General features: G+C 34.7%; 3 protein-coding genes across 4 annotated transcripts in view; 1 reads left to right on the plus strand and 2 right to left on the minus strand.

Moving 5' to 3' along the window:
• LOC124541249 (WD repeat-containing protein 7) overlaps positions 1-19,781 on the plus strand; it is a 172,208-nt gene that overhangs the window by 22,995 nt on the left and 129,432 nt on the right. The gene's annotated exons all lie outside the window — the stretch shown is intronic.
• LOC124541254 lies at positions 1,408-3,481 on the minus strand. Its single transcript, XM_047119141.1, has 2 exons — positions 3,405-3,481; positions 1,408-2,260 (listed from the first exon to the last, which is right to left on the minus strand). Exons 1-2 carry the CDS (start codon positions 3,427-3,429, stop codon positions 1,482-1,484), a joined length of 804 nt encoding a protein of 267 aa, XP_046975097.1. The 5' UTR covers positions 3,430-3,481; the 3' UTR covers positions 1,408-1,481.
• Positions 15,700-19,054, minus strand: LOC124541250. The gene is made up of 3 exons (XM_047119136.1): positions 18,642-19,054; positions 17,899-18,072; positions 15,700-17,050 (listed from the first exon to the last, which is right to left on the minus strand). Exons 1-3 carry the CDS (start codon positions 18,670-18,672, stop codon positions 16,014-16,016), a joined length of 1,242 nt encoding a protein of 413 aa, XP_046975092.1. The 5' UTR covers positions 18,673-19,054; the 3' UTR covers positions 15,700-16,013.

Genomic DNA, 19,781 nt, shown 5'->3' on the forward strand with positions numbered 1-19,781 from the left:
AAAATTGGAGTATCTGTTTGTAATAATAAAATAGCCCTTATTTACTCAATGCATATGTATGTATACACGGTACATATAACAAAATAACATTCATACAATTTTTGTCCGTCTGTCTGTCTGTTTGTTTGTTCCGGCTTATCTCTGAAACGACTGGACCGATTTTGACGGGACTTTCACTGGCAGATAACTGATATAATAAGGAGTAACTTGGGCTACAATAATATTTTTTGTTACATTCAAACGCGTACAAGGTCGCGGGCATATCTAGTAATGATATAAAATTGAGGATTGTTTATAGTTAAGTGTGTTTATCGAAGGAATGAGTTCGTTTTGAAATAGTGTAATATATTATATGAGATTTATATTGATGAATCATACAAGATATAATAATTTTGAACACCTTATGCATTAACATCTTGGCATAGAATAATACATTAAAAAAAAAGCACAATCGCCGGTCGCAGAGACTTATTTTGGCGCGAATTTGTTGGTCTTGTGTCATAGAATATTTATCGTTTCTTGGTATTTGTTATTAATTATTATTATTATTTTAAAGTAATTCATGTTATTGTTGATTGTTATTTTTTTATATAAAGTCAGGTAGTTATTATTTCTTCTGTAAAAAGTTGTTTTCACTTATGTAAATATGAGACAACATCACATACATTACTTTGATCCCAATGTAAGTAGCTAAAGCACTTGTGTTATGAAAGTCAGAAGTAACGACGGTACCACAACCACCCAGACCCAAGACAACATAGAAAACTAATGATAATCTACATTGACTCGGCCGGGAATCGAAACCGGGACCTCGGAGTGGCGTACCCATGAAAACCGGTGTACACACCATTCGACCACGGAGGTCGTCAAACTTCTGGTCCGGAAGAGTACATTCTGCTCTCGTAACTCGTAATTTATAATTAGTGGTTTAATAGTTTATAGCACACCTTTGATATGACACGTTTGCATCATTACTCTATTGAATTGAATATATGAAAATAATATATTACCGAATAAAAATCTTGAGTTCCTTTTGCCTTGACTTTGAGGCTTTATTATGTCTAATTTCAAAGAAATTTTGCCACATATAAACATCCTCTAAACGCGTTGGAGGCACTTGGCGAAATAATGTCTAAATATTCTCCCTAAAAAAAAGTAAAAGTAACAGCCTGTAAATTTCCCGGTGGGAAGGAGTGGGTTTGGAACATATTTCACCACGCTGTTCCAATGCGGGTTGGTGGAATGCACATGTGGCAGAATTTCGATGAAATTAGACACATGCAGGTTTCCTCACGATGTTTTCCTTCACCGCCGAGCACGAGATGAATTATAAACACAAATTAAGCACATAGAAATAGTTGTGCTTGCCTGGGTTTGAACCCGAAATCATCGGTTATTATTTATAACCTTTTACATATACATATATTATGATTTTTTTTCTGTGAATAGTTAATGTGTAATTATATATTAATTGAAATGGTTTATTTAACATAATATGGCAAGGGTATTATCTCAACATTATAACCAGGACGAGGTCGATATTTTGCCAATGGTATGGTCTCTCTCGATTCAGTTTCGCCATCCTCATGATTATATTGTAAATGTAATTCTACATGTAAATTTGATTCTGTGGTTGTTGTTGACGTTGGTTTGGGTGTTTTCGTTGGCCTCCCTCCCGGCCTTCCAGGTTTTCGCTTCTTTTTATTTTTCTTCCTTTTATATGATAGTAAAACTTTGTCTTTAAATAGTCTATTATTCCACGGATGGAGAAGAAGTACTTGTATTCGTTTGTCACTATTTGATCGTTTCCTGAGATTCTTTTCAAAGATATTATCGTTGATTTCGTTTCGGATTGATCGTCGACGATCTTTGGAAATTAATCTTTTTATTTTCAATCCCGGTGATGTGTCGTTACTTAGTTTAGCTACGGATCCTGCAATCGTCCATTTGTTTTTATCGTCTAAAAAATCTTTGTCAAGTAATGATTTCCGATTTTCAAGTTGTTTTAATTTTGGTTGTGTTTTATTTTGTACTGGATTGGACACATTAATTTCTGCTTCAGCTCTCGATGAGAGCGTATCTTCTAAATTGGAATGCACACTTGCTTCATCGCCATGTGCTGTTACATCTTTGTCCGGTATTAATTTCTGATCTTGTATTCTTAGTGTTTCAGAATCGTCAGTTCCATTTCGTTGTGTAGCATGCGATTTTAATGGTATTGTATATTGTGATGAATCTTGCGTCCAAACACCAAGTAAAACTGTAAGAAATTTTTTTATTCGTGTATTATTTGAACTAAAATTGTTTTTGCTCTGATATTTGGGATGACGAATAGTGCTCGACATATATTTAATCAAGGTCATAAGTAGAAGATATTTTGCTTTTGGAATTAATTGGACAGATAGCTTTTACGAGACATGGTCGTCAATACTTTAACATTATATATTACATAATTGCATTAAATGAGACATTAATTGATACCATTGTTTTTTTAGTACTTTTGTCCTGGTATGAAATATTTTTCAGAAACAAGTTAAATAAACAACTATAATGTATTGACGCCGTGTCTTTTGTTCAAGATTTGAAAAATAATGACGTCTCGAATATCGGCAAAGTTGCAATCGAAACTTTCAGGTAAATTATGGACGGTACTTGGTGATACGGCTTTGTGCAAGCCCGTCTGGGTAGGTACCACCCACTCATCAGTTATTCTACCGCCAAATAACAATACTCAGTATTGTTGTGTTCCGGTTTGAAGGGTAAGTGAGCCAGTGTAACTACAGGCACAAGGGACATAACATCTTAGTTCCCAAGGTTGGTGGCACATTGACGATGTAAGGAATAGTTAATATTTCTTACAGAGTCGAGATGGCCCAGTGGTTAGAACGCGTGCATCTTAACCGATGCTTGCGGGTTCAAACCCAGGCAAGCATCGCTGATTCATGTGCTGTCTTTATAATTCATCTCGTTCTCAGCGGTGAAGGAAAACATCGTGAGGAAACCTGCATGTGACAAAATTCATAGAAATTCTGCCACATGTGTATTCCACCAACCCGCATTGGAACAGCGTGGTGGAATATGTTCCAAACCTTCTCCTCAAAAGGGAGAGGAGGCCTTTAGCCCAGCAGTGGGAATTTACAGGCTGTTGTTGTTGTTGTTGTTGTACAGCGTCATTGTCTATGGGTGATGGTGAACACTTACTATCAGGTGACCCATATGCTCGTCCGCCAATCTATACCATAAAAAAAAACGGTCGAAGTAGTTAAATAGACGAAATCTCAGTATAAGGTTTGTTCATCTATAATTATTCTTCAAATCGAAAGGTGCTAAAAAGGTTAATATGCATTGTTTTCCTCTTCTTAAAACATTTCTGAAATCAAATGTTTTGTAAAAATGTTTCTTACCTAGAATCGAAAGTGTTCGAAGCATGGTGACATGGTGATATGTCTTCTGATCTTCGTCACTTAAAATAATTAATGGCGGATATTTCATACGCGGTTCTATTTATAGTCTTAGTATCAATTATTATTACAGGTCTGCAATGGCGTAATATGTTCACGTGACGTGTTCGTTGATTAGATAAAAAAAAATTAACATGTTTCAATTATAAATGGGAAAAGTAATGCTGTATCATAATTATTGTTTTCTTTTCACCCTATAATTGCTAATATACGTCATATACCAATCTTAATATAAATGTTCATGAGAAAAATTTAACGATTTTGTGTTGAATAGTGGAAGAAAGGAGTTTTTTTTTGGTCAGTTTATTCACCATTTTAATAAATTCTTCTAAGGAATTTATACATGATAATGATGGTGATGATGAGGATGAACGTAATGATGATGAGGATGAACATTGTGATGACGATGTTGATGCTAGTAGTGATGATGATGATTTTGCCAACGGCGATCAATATTTTACGTTGAAAATTATAGTGCACAAGTGTGTGCCCAAAATCCAAATACAGCTACATTCTGTTTCCTCGATCCTATAATCCGATGAGATGATAAATCCAATATGACAGGATATAGTAAATGTGTTAACCAACGGCTTAACGTTCCATTTTTAAAAATCCAAACTAATCTATCAGTCTGGCAATACTGGTCCAGTCAATAAATTTTAATTTCACGTTATTATATTGTTATATTCTACGTCCCGGCTTTGCACGGATAGAATGAAGATCAACGTTGAACGTTTATTATGAAGGACAAATTTTTAAAAAATTGTCTAGAATGTTCACTTAGAAATTTCTTCAGAATCTCCTAATACATCAGGTGTTAGGAGCGTTCACGGTAGCATGCGTAAGCGATCCCGCGGCGCCCGCCGAAAGATGGGAAGGGTACCGCTGGTTTTTTAGTGAGTAAACCCGGTGGATTTGGGCGCACTTGGCGTCCCAGGGAACCGGGAAGTCCCACACCCCCCCACCTTCCATCACGTGGGGGTAGCACGTAACGCGTTTTTCCAGCGAGAAAAAAGAAATATTAGGAGCGCGGCGGCTGAGAATAAACGTGCAAACTTTTCATCGATATAGGGAGATATTTATTAAATATGTAACCAAAACACTTTACGAGGAAAGTCAATGCTTCCTCCAAACACGCACACATTTTCCGCGCGCACTAGCTTAATGCTTACTTTAACCAACTATGAATCGATAAATTTTCGATTATTATTCGATTTCGAAAGTATTATTCTTAACTAGATATTCTGTTTTATTTTCCATTTGTGCTAGAGCTGAGATGGTCCAGTGGTTAGAACGCGTGTATCTTAACAGATGCGGGTTCAAACCTAGGCAAGCACCACTATATATATGTGCTCAATTTGTGTTTACAATTCATCTCGTGCTCGGCAGTGGGGGAAAACATCGTGAGGAAACCTGCATGCGTCATGTGGTGGAATATGTTCCAAACCCTCTCCTTAATGGAAGATGAGGCCTTATCCCAGCGGTGGGAAATTTACAGACTTTACTTTGGTATTGTAGTTGGATTTTATTAAAATTGAAATTAGATTAATAGATTTAAATATATATTTCTTTTGGAAAAATGAACCAATGATGTTGCGTCAATTCGATGTCGTATCTTGTTTATGCTTTTCAACCGACTTCAAAAAAAGAGGGGGGAGGTTCTCAATTCGACCCGTATGTTTTTTTCTATGTTTGTTACGCGATAACTCCGCCAATTATGAACCGATTTGAACAATTCTTTTTTCGGCGTATAGGTACCTAATACCTCAAGGGTGGTCCCATTTAAATTTAATAATAAAAAAAACAACCCCCAAGGGTGGAAAATAGGGGATGAACTTTTTATACGCAATATCTCCGCCGATTATAAACCAATTTGAACGATTATTTTATTTTGTGTTCACGCGTTTGAAGTCGGTTTTATTTTATTTTTAAAAGTTAATTATGTGTTATAGCTTAAACAAGATTCGATATATAAAAGAAATTATCCATGTACCTATTGTATATTGATAATTTGTTTTATATAAACACTAGTTTCGCCCGCGGCTTTGCACTAGTTTTAGATGGTTGATTGAAAACTTAGGCAAAAATAGTAGCCAATGTTCTTCCTTGGAGTTAAAGTTTGCTTCACACCAAATTTCATTAAATTGATTCGTTGGTTTGGTCGTGAAAGCGTCAATAACATACAGACAGAGTTGCTTTCAAATTTGTGATATCTTTAATAAGCTTCAATTGTACAAAATTTAGGCTAATTATCGTACAAATGATACCCAAACATAGGCCTAAATTTTAACACGACTATCTCATTTGAATCGGTATTCGTCTTCTCATTACTGTTCTTCGTTTCTTTTCTGGGTTTGTTTAACTTTTTCTTCAATCGAAATTCTGGTCTTTTTATCTCTGTTTTTATATGCAAGTAAAACTTTATAAAAATCAAACTTTGGTATTAATAACTCGGCTTGTGGCCAACGCCATCGTCTTCTTCGAGTGTTTTCAAATAAACGTCGATTTATATCCATTGTGTTTTGTCTCAGTGATTCTGTGTTTCCTGGGTTTTGCCTTACAATAATCAACCCATCGCCATCGCCTGTAACAGCTTCATTGATCGTCATTTTCTGATCAGCTAATTGCGTTTTCTTCTCATAAGGTTCTAAACCTCGATCTTTCTTATGGTATGTTTTCAATTGAATCGCATTTTGTAATGAATTTTCCATCCAAATGGAAATTATCACTGAAATTGAAATTATGTTAATTCTTATTATTTTCGGTTAGGTTGTTTAAAAAACGATTGTTTGTGACTAAACATACATAACAGGTTAATAGCTAACTTAATCGAAGTTATGACATCTATGACATGGTTGAGTGATGATGTACGAAAGGTGAGACGATGTGGATGATGAAGGCCGAATTTCGGAGTCACTCTATTTAAACTTCTTGGTCTTACCCAATTGCTTCGAAGCTATTATAGTTGAATGAGTGGTTAAGTATTTATATATTTGTGAGGATGGTCTTGATTATGGATGTGTATAGATATAGAGGTAGGGGACGATCGAAGAAACGTTGGATGGTTTGTTTGAAAGACGATATGACTAGAAAGAATGTTACTTGTGACATGACGTCAGACAGAGAAGTATGGAAGAAGTAGAAACGCTGTGCCGACCCCGAATAAAATTGAAATAAGTACAGGAAAATGATGAAGAATGGACAACAGATGGAGTGTATTTATGTGTTTAAAAAATTAAGATTATTTTTTATTTTTAATCACAGAAAAACCTAAAGATCTTCTAAATGATTTGAACTTACACCATTTATTTACTATTAAAATTAAATAATAGTGAAATTTTGAAATTAATTTGAGCTAAAATTAAAATTTATTTGGTATTCTTAAAGCACATTGGTGTGACATCGAGTTTGAATTCTGTTTATTTATTTCAATTGTTTTTTAGTTTAAAATATTTTAATTTTCTTAGGAGTAGGGCTGACATCAAACCAATAGTATGGACTTATTTGCTTGCTGGTTCTTCTTGGTAATATTTTTAAAAGTAAAAGTACTTACTATTTCAAGAAATAGATCTACTATAAAGCCAATTCATATTTCTATCAACTTACCGAGTGTTAAGACTATCATATTAATCGCTCTCTACTACTGTACTAAATAATCAACCAGTGGAAGTTTTAAAAAATCACTAGAAGATCGTACAGATTAAAGAATCACTGATTACGAAAATAATGTTTTTAAAGGTAATTCTGGATGATGTGATGTGTTTAATTATTAATTAGCACGTGGATTCTAAATTAATCGTGAAGGCGTTGACTTCTGTAATTAATTACATGCTACGTAATCGGCACTATTTTGTTTTTATTTTTCAATATCTGTATCTTTACTACCAAGCCAACGTAATAAATCGTAAGATATATTAAGAATTTTAGTTTGAATTTTTGTACTTTTAAAAGTACTAGCGACCCGCCTCGGCTTCGCACGGGTGCAATACTGATACTAAATATACCACAGAATTTGTTTATTAACGACATCACATTGCAAACTTATCAGTTAGTTACTAGTTAGTCTACATCAGTTTCGCTTAAAATCAAAAAGCAAATAAAAATTTTAACAAAAAGAGAAACCGACTTCAAACAATCCACTATTTAAAAACAAAGGAATATGCACTAAAAAGTAATGGAAATAATTTTGTATTCAACATATTTTTTAGAGTCCTCCTAAGTTAAATGAAATGAAAAATATTAGACTACTTAAAAGTCGATTTACGATTATATAATGTAGTTATAGTTATTGCTATATTTAGTGTCGAGTATTGTGGTAAAAAATAAATGACAAATTTTTTTTATTGTGGGTTATAACTAACAGATAGACACAAACTATCGCGGACTTTTGGTAGACATTTTTGAGGTGTACAGTTCTTTAGTACATTATTTTGATCTATCTCATAGTATTCTAACATGTGTCCTTTTACAAAATCACATTATAACCTCTAAAATTATCAGTGTTTATCTTCTATTTTGTCCACGTATTATGCATACAAAATCAATGTCTTTAAATCACGAGCGACGAGCCAGTACTTCAAATGATTGTAAGTGGTCACAAGTGGCACAAACAAACGCACTGTAAGAAATATTAACCTTGCTTCACATCGTCAATGCTCCACCAACCTTGCGAACTAGGATGTAAAACCCTTGTGTCTGTAGTTACTCTGTTATTACACTGGATCACTCACCCTTCAAACCGGAACACAACAATGCTGAGTACTGCTTAGCGGTAGAAAATCTGATGAGTACAAACATAGAAGTGTCTGAAAAAGTCCTTTAAATCCTTTTATATACTGGTAGCCCTAACTTTAAAACATGACAGTGATACTATTTCATTCATTAAACATCGTGAAGAAACCTGCACGTGTCTAATTTCATCGAAATTCTGCCACATGTGCATTCTACTAACCCGCTATGGAACAGCGTCGTGGAATATGTTCCAAACCCTCTCCTTAATAGAAGATGAGGCCTTATCTCAGCAGTGGGAAATGTACAGGCTGTTACTTTACTTTACTATTTCATTAGATGCCATGTTTTTGAATAACTCGGCTGACTGACTGGCTTGTTGATTTTGTGTCTTCATATAGGTGAGGTTGTAGTTGGAAGTATGTACTCGCGTGCCTCAGAAAGCACGTAAAGTTATTGGTGTTAAGGCTGTACTCTTTCTATGTAGATTTTGCCATTCAGTCGGATTATGTCAATAAAACAAAACATAGTGCGCTTGTGTTGGCGCTTACACGTGTGCAGTATAATATGTTCTACGTAGTTTGCTGGTATCCTTTGATTGCTGATTGCTTGAAGTGGATCGCGACAGCATTTTTGAATAAATAATGTGTCTTTAAAGGAAATTTCGCCTTATTTGCCAATAGGTACATGATCTATCGTTTCGTAGTATAAAACAAAGTCGGTTACCGATGTCTGTCCAGTGGTTAGAACGCGTGCATGTTAACCGATGATTGCAGGTTTAAACCCAGACAAACACTACTATATATATATGTGCTTAATTTTTGTTTATAATTCATCTCGTGTTCGACGGTGAAGGAAAACATCGCGAGGAAATCTGCATGTGTCTAATTTCATCGAAATTCTGCCACATGTGCATTCCACCACCCTCCCCTCCCCTCTTTAATGGAAGAGGAGGCCTCATTCCAGCAGTGGGAAATTCACAGGCTGTTACTAACCGTGCGAAGCCGCGGCGGATCACTAGTATTTGATACTTTATAGCTTTTATGACTAAATACGTGTACGTAGAATATACGTTAATCTCGCTTTTGTTATTCGAGTCGGTCCGGTATATCTGTGAGTTAAATGACTTAAACAAGGTGACCAACCGAACTCTCGACGTGTCCTTTAATAATTCTATATCGTAGTCGCCACCTGCTGTTATATTTATTAATGCTAGTGAGCGCCCATTGAGGAACATATTGTGAGGAAGGCCTTAAGCATTTATGTGGATGGATATAGAGGTTGAGGACGACCAAGAAAACGATGGATGGACTGTGTGAAAGACGATATGGTTAGAAAGAATGTTACTTGTGAGATGACGATTGACAGAGAAGTATGGGAGGAGAAGACATGTTGCGCCGACCCCAAATAAAATTGGGAAAAGGGCAGGAGGATGATGATGAGTGAGCGCCCATTGGTCGAAATTCCATTGTAATTCAACTATTATATAATAATGTCATAAATGCAAAAGTAACCCTGTTTGCACGTCTTGATGACCATTTCTTGCTCCTTGTGTCACAGAAAAATGAACCGAACTGAATACAATGACTCGAGATGGCCCAGTGGTTAGAACGCGTGCATCTTAACCGATGATTGCGGGTTCAAACCCAGGCAAGCACCGCTGATTCATGTGCTTAATTTCTCTTTATAATTCATCTCGTGCTCGGTGGTAAAGGAAAACATCGTGAGGAAACCTGCATGTGACAAATTTCATAGAAATTCTGCTACATGTGTATTCCACCAACCCGCATTGGAACAGCGTGGTGGAATATGTTCTAAACCTTCTCCTCTAAGGGAGAGGAGGCCTTTAGCCCAGCAGTGGGAATTTACATGCTGTTGTTGTTGTTGAATACAATTTGGTTTTGGTGAAAGCTTGAACTGCACGGAAGGGCATATGATTTTTGTTTCTTGCACCTGATGCGGGTGTAAAGGAAGTATGAGATACATTAAGATCAAATGAGTTTGATATGATTTTTGGTGAAATACAAAATGCAAAATTCGAAGACATTTGCAAATTAGAAATGATGTTTATATGGACGAAATCTTTTCATTATTAGAACAAAAATAAACAAAGGAATAAGTTTTTTTTTATGGAGTAGGTTTGCGGACGAGCATGTGGGCCACCTGATGGTAAGTGGGCATCATCATCCATAGGCAATGACGCTGTAAAAAATATTAACTATTCCTTACATCGTCAATACGCCACCAACCTTGGGAACTAGGATGTTATGTCCCTTGTGCCTGTAGTTACACTGGCTCGCTCACCCTTCAAACCGGAACACAACAATACTGTGTACTGTTATTTAGCGGTAGAATATCTGATGAGTGGGTGGTACCTACCCAGGCGGGCTTGCAAAAAGCCCTACCACCAAGTAATTTGTTTTCATTTGACTACAGAATTGTAGCCTCTTTGTACAGCTTTGTATCAGATAAAAAAAATATAATTTGATTAGGTTAACTTTTTTTTACTACCAAACCAGTAATAAGTCTAAACTAGAATAGATTTTTTTGTCCAATAAGTTGAGTGTACTGGCAAATAGACCACATACACTAATAATATCCATTTAAATAGCTATAAGAAGTTATAACTTTTTCCAATATTGTCAATGCGGTACCAACATTAGAACCAAGATTTTACATTCCCAGGCCTGCAGTTAGACTGGATAAATCACACTTCTAGCCGCAACACAATAATACTTGTATTGCTATATGCTGATATATAAAATAAGAAGGAAAATATAACAAAATTAAAAACCAAATTAAACGAATTGAACTAAATAACTCACACAGTAATTCTAAAATACAAATATAATTATCATAAATAAACACAGTCTGCTCGAAAATCCAAAAGGAAATTTATTGGCGTTTTTTAGATAAGCGCGCTTTTTTATTGTTATTTATGTAGTTATATAGATAAATAAATCTCCTAAATAGTCTATAAATCATAAGTTTTTGCGCTCCTTCGTATAAATTCGTATAATTATGCCAATCATAATACTCTTCCATACTCGCTATATGCTCAACTGACGCGACCAGCCCTGATTACCCTCGGATATAATGCTGATACTAAATATACTTTTAAAATGATCAGTGTTTCTATACTATATTGTCCATGTAATACACAAAAACCTTTCCCTCGAAACACTCTATCTATTAAAAAAAACCGCATCAAAATCAGTTGTGTAATTTGAAAGATCTGAACATACATAGGTACAGACAGCGGTAAGCGGCTTTGTTTTATACAATGTAATGAATAGAGATATAATACAATGTTTTTCTTCCTGTGTCAATAAATAATTTCCATATATTTTAAGGATGAAAATATTTTACAAATTAACACATATGTATTTAAATAATTGTATTCAATTAACATGACTTTGTATTTTTTAAATGTTAAAAAAGAGTAACTACTGAGTTTCTTGCCGGTTCTTCTCGGTAGAATCTACTTTCCGAACCGGTGGTAGCTTCACTTAATTGTAAAATGACGATTCAAAAGTGCTTGTAAAGCCTACTTGAATAAAGTTTATTTTGATTTTGATTTTTTGATTTTGTATAGTTTAAATAACGATAGTAAATTAAACGTTTGAAATGAAATTTGTGTGATAGCAGTTGAACTCGATATATCTTTAATTTACCCAAAAACGTTATTCTGCTTGAAGTTCGTAATTACATTATTGAATATGTGTATCTTTTTCTTCTTTATTATCTTGAATGGATTACAATGACTCGAGTATTTATTCGAAGGGTCATCGTTAGAGCAGTATTTATCAGCAGGCCGTTTGTTTGAAGGCTTCTTCTTAGGTCTTTTGGGCTTTTTCTTACGATAGTAACGAACACCGTTGACAATAATGTATTCAGGATGATCGGCGTATTGATTATCTTCCTCGCATTCTCGTCCACCGTATTCGTCTTCATTTAGGTAATATATAAAACCTCCAGCGTTTATTTTACAGTTCACGCTGTATTTGATCAAAGATCCGTACCTGTTGTTACTTTCGTCTGTGTATACATATGACTCTGTTTGTTTCGGTGGTCTTTTCTGTTGATGTTTGTTTTTTTTTCGTTTTCCGTTTACTTTTAAGAGTTTTGTCCTGTCTGAAAACAGAATTAAAAAACTATGAATTGTATTTATATTAATATTATAAATGTGAAAGCAACTCTCTCTGTCTGCCTGTCTGTCGCTCTTTCAGAACCAAAAATCTGAACCGAATGTGATGAAATTTGCTATGAAGTAAACTTGAGCTCCAAGAAAGGATATATGCTACTTTTCGCCTGACACATGACAGCCAACACCCTAACTACTACTACTAGTTTGATTATAATAAATTAAATTTTTAATACTAAATTAATTTTGATCAGTTTATTTACGTCATTTACTGAAAAACGATTAATAATTTATTAATTTTAATAAGTGATTTTCTGCCGGGTAATACCTCACATCCTGTTAAGGTACAGTTTGAGAAGTATCTCTCACTTATCTAGTATGCGTAGAATTTCATCCGAAGATTACCTTCACTGGTGAGCACGAAATGAGTTAAAGACAAATTGTCAGAAATTAAATATCTGTTGTGTTTGATCTAATTTTAGCTTGTTACCGTGTCAAAAATTGTTCAACAACAACAGCCCGTAAATTTTACACTACTAGTCTAAGGCCTCTCCCTTTAAGGAGAAGGTTTGGAACATATTCCACCACGCTGTTCCAACGCGGGTGGTAGAAATTCGTTGAAATTAGTCACATGCAGGTTACATCGCAGTGCTTTCCTTTGCCACCGTGATGAATTATAAACGCAAATTAAGCACCTGAATATTCAGTGGTGCTTGCCTGGATTTGAACCCGGAGTGACTGATTAAAATGCACGCGTTCTAACTACTGGGCTATCTCAACTCAATTTGTTCATTTGCGAAATATATTAGTACCTCCTTTTTTCTATAATGTTTAACATACTTTCCGTATTAGAAAGTTTTTGAAGAGTTTGCATTTTGGCCGATAACACCGATTTTATTGATTCCAGAAGTTTCTTTTTGTGTTCTTGTATATCTGATTGAAAGTTCTTCGGAGTTACTTGAGGTGCATTTACTTTCGTTCCCAATGTCGGCGCTTGTGATGTTTTCTGTATGAAAATCACTGAAAAACAAATAATGTATCAATTGGAACCTTTCATTGTGTTCAAGGAAGAAGGATGCTCTTAGAAGCACTTTTGACGGAACAGCATCAAATTTAAAGCAAGCTTTTTGCTTTCGATATGCTAAAAGGTCTCTTACCAATAGTTACAAAGTAAAGTAAAGATTTCATTTCTCTTTTTAACGTTGATTTTGTTCAAAGATATACCGTAAATATTGAGTCTCATACTTGACTATGTCGGATTCAAAGTTAGTTACCTGAATTAATCTTAACTTAATTAAAAACATGGAGTACAATTCGTTTTACTCACGTAAATGATTTTTTTTTTTATAAATGAAAATATATGTAATTAATTTGTTACAGGTAATGCAGTTTTCGACTTGCTTTTCATCGTATGTATACTTTGATTATCTCAATTTTATAGAAAATTTTGTGTCAATATTTTCACTGTATTAATAGGCTGTAAATTTGTTGTTATTTTAGTAGTCCAATCTGGCGGGAATTGAATGGCGAAAATCTCGAACCATAAACCGCTCGAATGTTTTTAATTGTTTAAAAATTGAAATATACGTAACCCGTTTATGTTAAATTTAGTTAACTGTTCTAGTTGCAAGGAGTAAGTATAATGTAAGGATTAGAGGTAGGCTTGTACTACAACCGGCCGAGGTAAGTACCTACAAGCCTTGTAGGTACTTACCTCGGCCGGTTAATAGCAAATTTAGTTTCACAACACAGATTTTGTTTAAAGTTCTCATAAAGTTCTGCTTATAGCACTGATGACACCTTTTATATGTCCTGGTAACACTTTCACTAGGCCTTTTGTGTATTTTGAGGTTTTAGTATTGTTTTAGAAGAATTTTAATTAAGTTTTTTAACGCGCGCGCGCTGTAATGGCGGCGGATTAGCTTCGTCGTTCGATTAAGTGTCTCAGTAGCGCCGCTCGCGTCACTCGGTGGTACTAAATGCTGCGGTGGCCGAGGGAATAATAGCGGAAAAAGGATATGGGATTAATATTGGCGGGAAAATAGGAAAGCAAGCTAGAACACAATCACTATATTCATTTGGAAATGTAAATGCACCGAGAAGTCTGTTTTTGGATGTGTTGTGTACTAAGTGGAATAGCCGTCAACGGTTGTTTGAAATTAATAGGATCTAATTTGTAGACTGTAAATAAAGCAACAAAAACGGTCTTATCATAATTCTCGTATGTACGTACAGTCGTTAGTCAGTCGAGCCAAATTAAACCCGTTTTTTCAAGATGGCGGCGAACGCACGGCTTTTCGAAGCCGAATACAACATATCCAAAAGTCAGCCTTATCGGTTCATCTGTATTTCTTGACTTGTTCCTTGTATATAATGGATTGGACTATAGGGATCGAGAGAGAATTGATATGGCAATAGTGTCAATTTTTGAATGTACTACTTTCTGAATAACTTAAGATCTCTGACGTATATGTAATATCAGTTATCTTAATAGCTAATTATTTGGGATTGGACATATTATCTTCATTATTTCTTATATTTATTTATTAGTTAACGTCACAATTTATAACTTTGTTTTCAAATATGGATTAAGGGATGTTATGAGGTTATATAAGTGATATAGTTTTCGAAATTGTTATCTGTTGACATGGTCGACGAACTGAACTCATTGATTCATGGATTTATTGCTAATCTCACGGAGATTATGGTGTGTACACCGGTTTTCATGGGTACGCCACTCCGAGGTTCTGGGTTCGATTCCTGGCCGGAATTCCTTTAGATTATCATTATTTTTCTATGTTATCTTTGGTCTGGGTGTTTGTGGTACCGTCGTTACTTCTGATTTTCCATATCACAAGTGCTTTAGCTACGTACATTGGGATCAGAGTAATGCATGTGATGTTGTCTCATATTTAATAAGTATCATATTTTTCAAGCAAAGGTCACTATTATGATTTGATTATTTGACAACATATACTGTTAATTTATCGTAACGACGTTTGGAATAATTATGTTAGAGTAATTAAATGCTACTTAATCAATTCGTTAGTCATGAGGACCTAAATAAGCTACAAAACATCTCACCCACGAGAGAGGAGGCTTAAGCCCAGCTGTGGTACATACACAGAATGTTATTTTACATTATGGTGAATCAAATAGATATATTTGAGTCCTTTTATTATTTATACTATGTTGCTTTTAATTGGTATTGTATCAGATTTTCGTCTTATGAGGGTTAGGGAATAGAGAGCGAGGCCCACTCTTGGATTGTAAGTCTCGTTTGAGAGTATCTGCCATGAACGAAATGGTCACGATGGATGAAGGCGGTCATCAGATGAGCAATATTAAAAGTCGTGGTTTTAAATATGTGGAAAGATAAAAATCTATTCTTTCAGTTATATATTAGAAAACTTATATTGTGGTGCTGTTTGGTGATAAAAACATTACTATATGGATTATTCGTTTAATTAAAGATACACCTAAGGCACGGACATGTCTGTCGAGATACAAATATATCAAAAACTATCCTGGGCGTAGACGAAAAATCATGAATAAGGTCTTGTTTTAAACATAAGATAAAATAGATGAGACGAAAGGTAACAATATTTATCAACCGACTTCAAAAAGGAGGAGGTTATCAATTCGTCTGTATTTTTTTTTTTTTATAAAATATACAGATTTCATTTCATAGATTTGAGATTAAAGTCGTGTGTTTTTTGAGCAGCATTGGATGCGAAATACGATGATTTACTAAAAAGTTTATTTGGATTAGGACTTTTAATGTTCCCAAGCTTTTTATTCAAAAATTTTTTGATTTTATCAGCCAGTGGGATGGTTGAAAACATCCCACTCCGATCGAAATTTTGAATTATCTTACCGTAGTTCTGTTGATTTAAAGGAACCTTTGGCTTTTGTGACTGTTTAATCGAAGGTCGAGTTTTGGGATAGTAGCGTACGCCGTTTATGACGACGTACCCGGCTCTGTCGTCAATGACGTAGACTTTGTAGTACCGCGTGCCGGCGTCGTCTTCGTATATGTCGTATCTGACACCATTGCCGTCATTTTCCACCGCGATGGGGTAATACCGTTTGCCATGAGCGTCATATTCAGGCTTTCTATCTTTATTATGAGGTTTCATATCGACTTCATATTTTAACATATTAAGATTTTCGTCATAACCTATCTCTATTGAAATATCATACCGTGTTGGTCTTTTCTTCTTTTTTATGTTCTTTTCAGAGGGTATCCCATCAGCCAGTTGATTCTCAGGGCAAGGAGTGGGATGGTTGAAAACATTATTCTGATCGAAATTTTGAATTATGTTATCGTAGATCTGTTGATTTAAAGGAACCTTTGCTTTTTGTGACTGTTTATTCGAACGGCGAGTTTCAGGATAGTAGCGTACGGCTCTGTCGTCAATGACGTACACTTTGTAGTACGGCATGCCGGCGTCGTCTTCGTAGATGTCGTATCTGACTCTGATGCTGTCGTCTTCCACCGCGATGGGGTAATACCGTTTTCCATAAGCGTCATATTCAGGCTTCCTATCTTTATCATCATATTTCATATCGTCTTCATATTTCAACATATTAATATTTTCTTGTTTATTTATATCTCTTGATAAATCATACCGTGTTGGGCTTTTCTTCTTTTTTATATTCTTTTGAAAGGGTATCCCGTTCACTGTGGCCGTTACATCTGCCAGTTCCTTTTTGTCTGAAAATTTAACGTTTTTTTTTTGGTGTATTGATTTTTAGGTTGGCGGACGACCATATGGGCCACCTGATAGTAAGTGGTCACCATCACCCATAGACAATGACGCTGTAAGAAATATTAACTATTCCTTACATCGTCAAAGCGTCACTAACCTTGGGGACTAACACGTTACATCCCTTGTGCCTGTAGACTGTGTGTACACTGGCTCACTCACCCTTCAAACCGGAACACAACAATACTGCCGGTAGAATATCTGATGAGTACCCACTCATCAGATATTCTACCGGCAAACAACCTACCTAGTACCTACCCAGGTACCTACCCAGGCCGGCTTGCACAAAGCATTATCACCAAGTGATATTTGATATTTTAAATAGTTATCAGTTTCGAGATCAATGATTTCAGGATTAACTATATAATTAATTCTACTTTTAGTCATGACATAAGCCGAAATATGATCGAACTTCAATTATGTGCATTCTATATACCTATATTATATAAAAGTCTTGGTCTCTAGCTATTCTGAGTTAGTAAATAAATGATAAATAAACATTGGACAAAATCTCATACATTACTCTGATCCCAATGTAAGTAGCTAAAGCACGTGTGTTATGGAAAATCATAGAAAGCTAGTGAATTTTCTACATCGACTCAACTACATCGAATCAAATCCATCGTCAGCAAATCTCGGAGTGTCGTATCCATAAAACCGGTATATAACACATATAGTAATGTACCCAAGGAATTATTATAGTAGTGTGTATACCGGAAGATACACAAACTAGTATTTCGTATTGTATTGTTAATGTTTATATACTAAAAAAGTTGGCACGTTTTTTTGTACATACCTTCTGTTGCTTGTTGGAGTTTTTGTCTGTTCAATGTGACGTTTTGTAGCTGTTTCTGTCTATCTGTTTCTATATCCACTCGACGATGATGTCTCAGTACGAATGGCGGCAAAGATTTTACATTATTTCTCAATATCGGCACTTGTGTTGATTGCTGTATGAAAATATAAATCACTGAAAATGAGAAAAATATATTTGAACTCTAGAGCTGTTTAGTGTCAGATGTTTGATTCTTTTTTCATAATTAACCCATAATACAGTTTTATAAAATGATTAAAAGCTCTTCATCCGGGTTTGTTCGTAATCTATTCTATGATCAATCAAATTTAATCGAAGAACGGTTCCTTGTACTAAAGTTAATGAATAATCAAATGCTAGCACATTAGGTAAGTAAAGTATAGTAACAGACTGTAAATTTCCCACTGCTGGGATAAGGCCTCCTCTTCCATTAACGAGAAGGTTTGGAACATATTCCACCACGCTGTTCCAATGCGGGTTGGTGGAATGCACATGTGACAGAATTTCGATTAAATTAGACACACGCAGGTTTCCTCACGATGTTTTCCTTCAACGCCGAGCACGAGATGAATTATAAACACCAATTAAGCAATTATATATAGCGGTGCTTGGCTTGGTTTGAAATCGCAATCATCGGTTAAGATGCACGCGTTCTAACCACTGGGCCATCTCAGCACATATGGTAAACCATTAAAATACCATAAATAAAAAAAAAAAACACTTACCGATATTTATGAAGTGACATAAAGATATCATTATCCAAACTTAATTTAAGTTTTGTTAATATATAATATCGATTTTATATGTTAATATTTGTCTTAAGTAAAGAGCGTCATACTTAGCAGTAATAGGTCTAAAGTTAAGTTTTCTCAATTAATTTGAAACTAATTGAGATCGTCGAGTAACATTCGTTTCAGTAACATTTAAATAATTGATTAAATTGAATTTTATTTCCATAATTGAAAATATTTGTAAGTAATTGGTTACACTCAGTTTGGATTTTAGTTATATCACGTGTATGTTTGATTGGTTATCTAGTGGTTAGGTTATTTGTCTGTTTATGTCGTGTCAGATTTCACTTCCTCCCTGAGTAATCAAATTTGTATCATTATCTTCATCAGTTAGGAAATATACAGGGGTATTTGTAATTCGACGACTATTTGCAATAATTTTAGCCCCCATATGCATAGTGCAAAAATTAACCATTTTTGAGTTATCATAACGTGATACGTCACCTCTTAGCGGATATACGTCGAATTACCAATACCGAATATAACTGCTATAGCAGGAATTTGGTTACATTGATATTATATATCATTTATGTTGACATATATAAGGAATTGTCAAACGCCTCGATTAAGCTTCTCATTTGACATAAAACTAAAATACAAATAAGTCCAGAGGTCATTTTTGATTGGATATCTGTTCATAATCACACATTCACATTAGTTGAACATTAATGACTTTTCGTAAAAGAAACGTCGAGAGTTATTTAATGATTGACAGTAAACTATAACTCTGGCTTTATTAACATATTCGTGGTTTGAAAGAAGTATTTTTTAATATGATATATCTTTGTGTTTAATGTAAATGGGGAAGAAAAATGGCTCATGAATGGATACTTTACGAACCCATAGAAAAATATTGTTTATTACGATTTAATATAAAAGTGACTACAGTTCTGCAATTGAATGAATGAATCTTAATTCTGAACTATGCAAACAAAACACTATTTTAAAACAAATAATAAATATGTACTTGAAAGTAATAAAAATAATTGCGTATTCAACATATATTTTTAGAGTCCTCCTAAGTAAAATTAAATGAAAAATATTAGGCTACTTAAAAGTCGATTAACGATTATA

Source organism: Vanessa cardui, chromosome 27 (genome assembly GCF_905220365.1).
Source record: "Vanessa cardui chromosome 27, ilVanCard2.1, whole genome shotgun sequence".
NCBI lineage: Eukaryota > Metazoa > Arthropoda > Insecta > Lepidoptera > Nymphalidae > Vanessa > Vanessa cardui.

Coding starts and splice junctions, on each gene's coding strand:
- LOC124541250 (XM_047119136.1), bottom strand. CDS start 18,672: ATGATATCTTTATGTCACTTCATAAATATCG. Junction 18,073..18,641: donor ATGTCACTTCATAAATATCG/GTAAGTGTTTTT, acceptor TCTCATTTTCAG/TGATTTATATTTTCATACAG. Junction 17,051..17,898: donor ACTCCAACAAGCAACAGAAG/GTATGTACAAAA, acceptor TTAAATTTTCAG/ACAAAAAGGAACTGGCAGAT.
- LOC124541254 (XM_047119141.1), bottom strand. CDS start 3,429: ATGCTTCGAACACTTTCGATTCTAG. Junction 2,261..3,404: donor TCGAACACTTTCGATTCTAG/GTAAGAAACATT, acceptor AATTTCTTACAG/TTTTACTTGGTGTTTGGACG.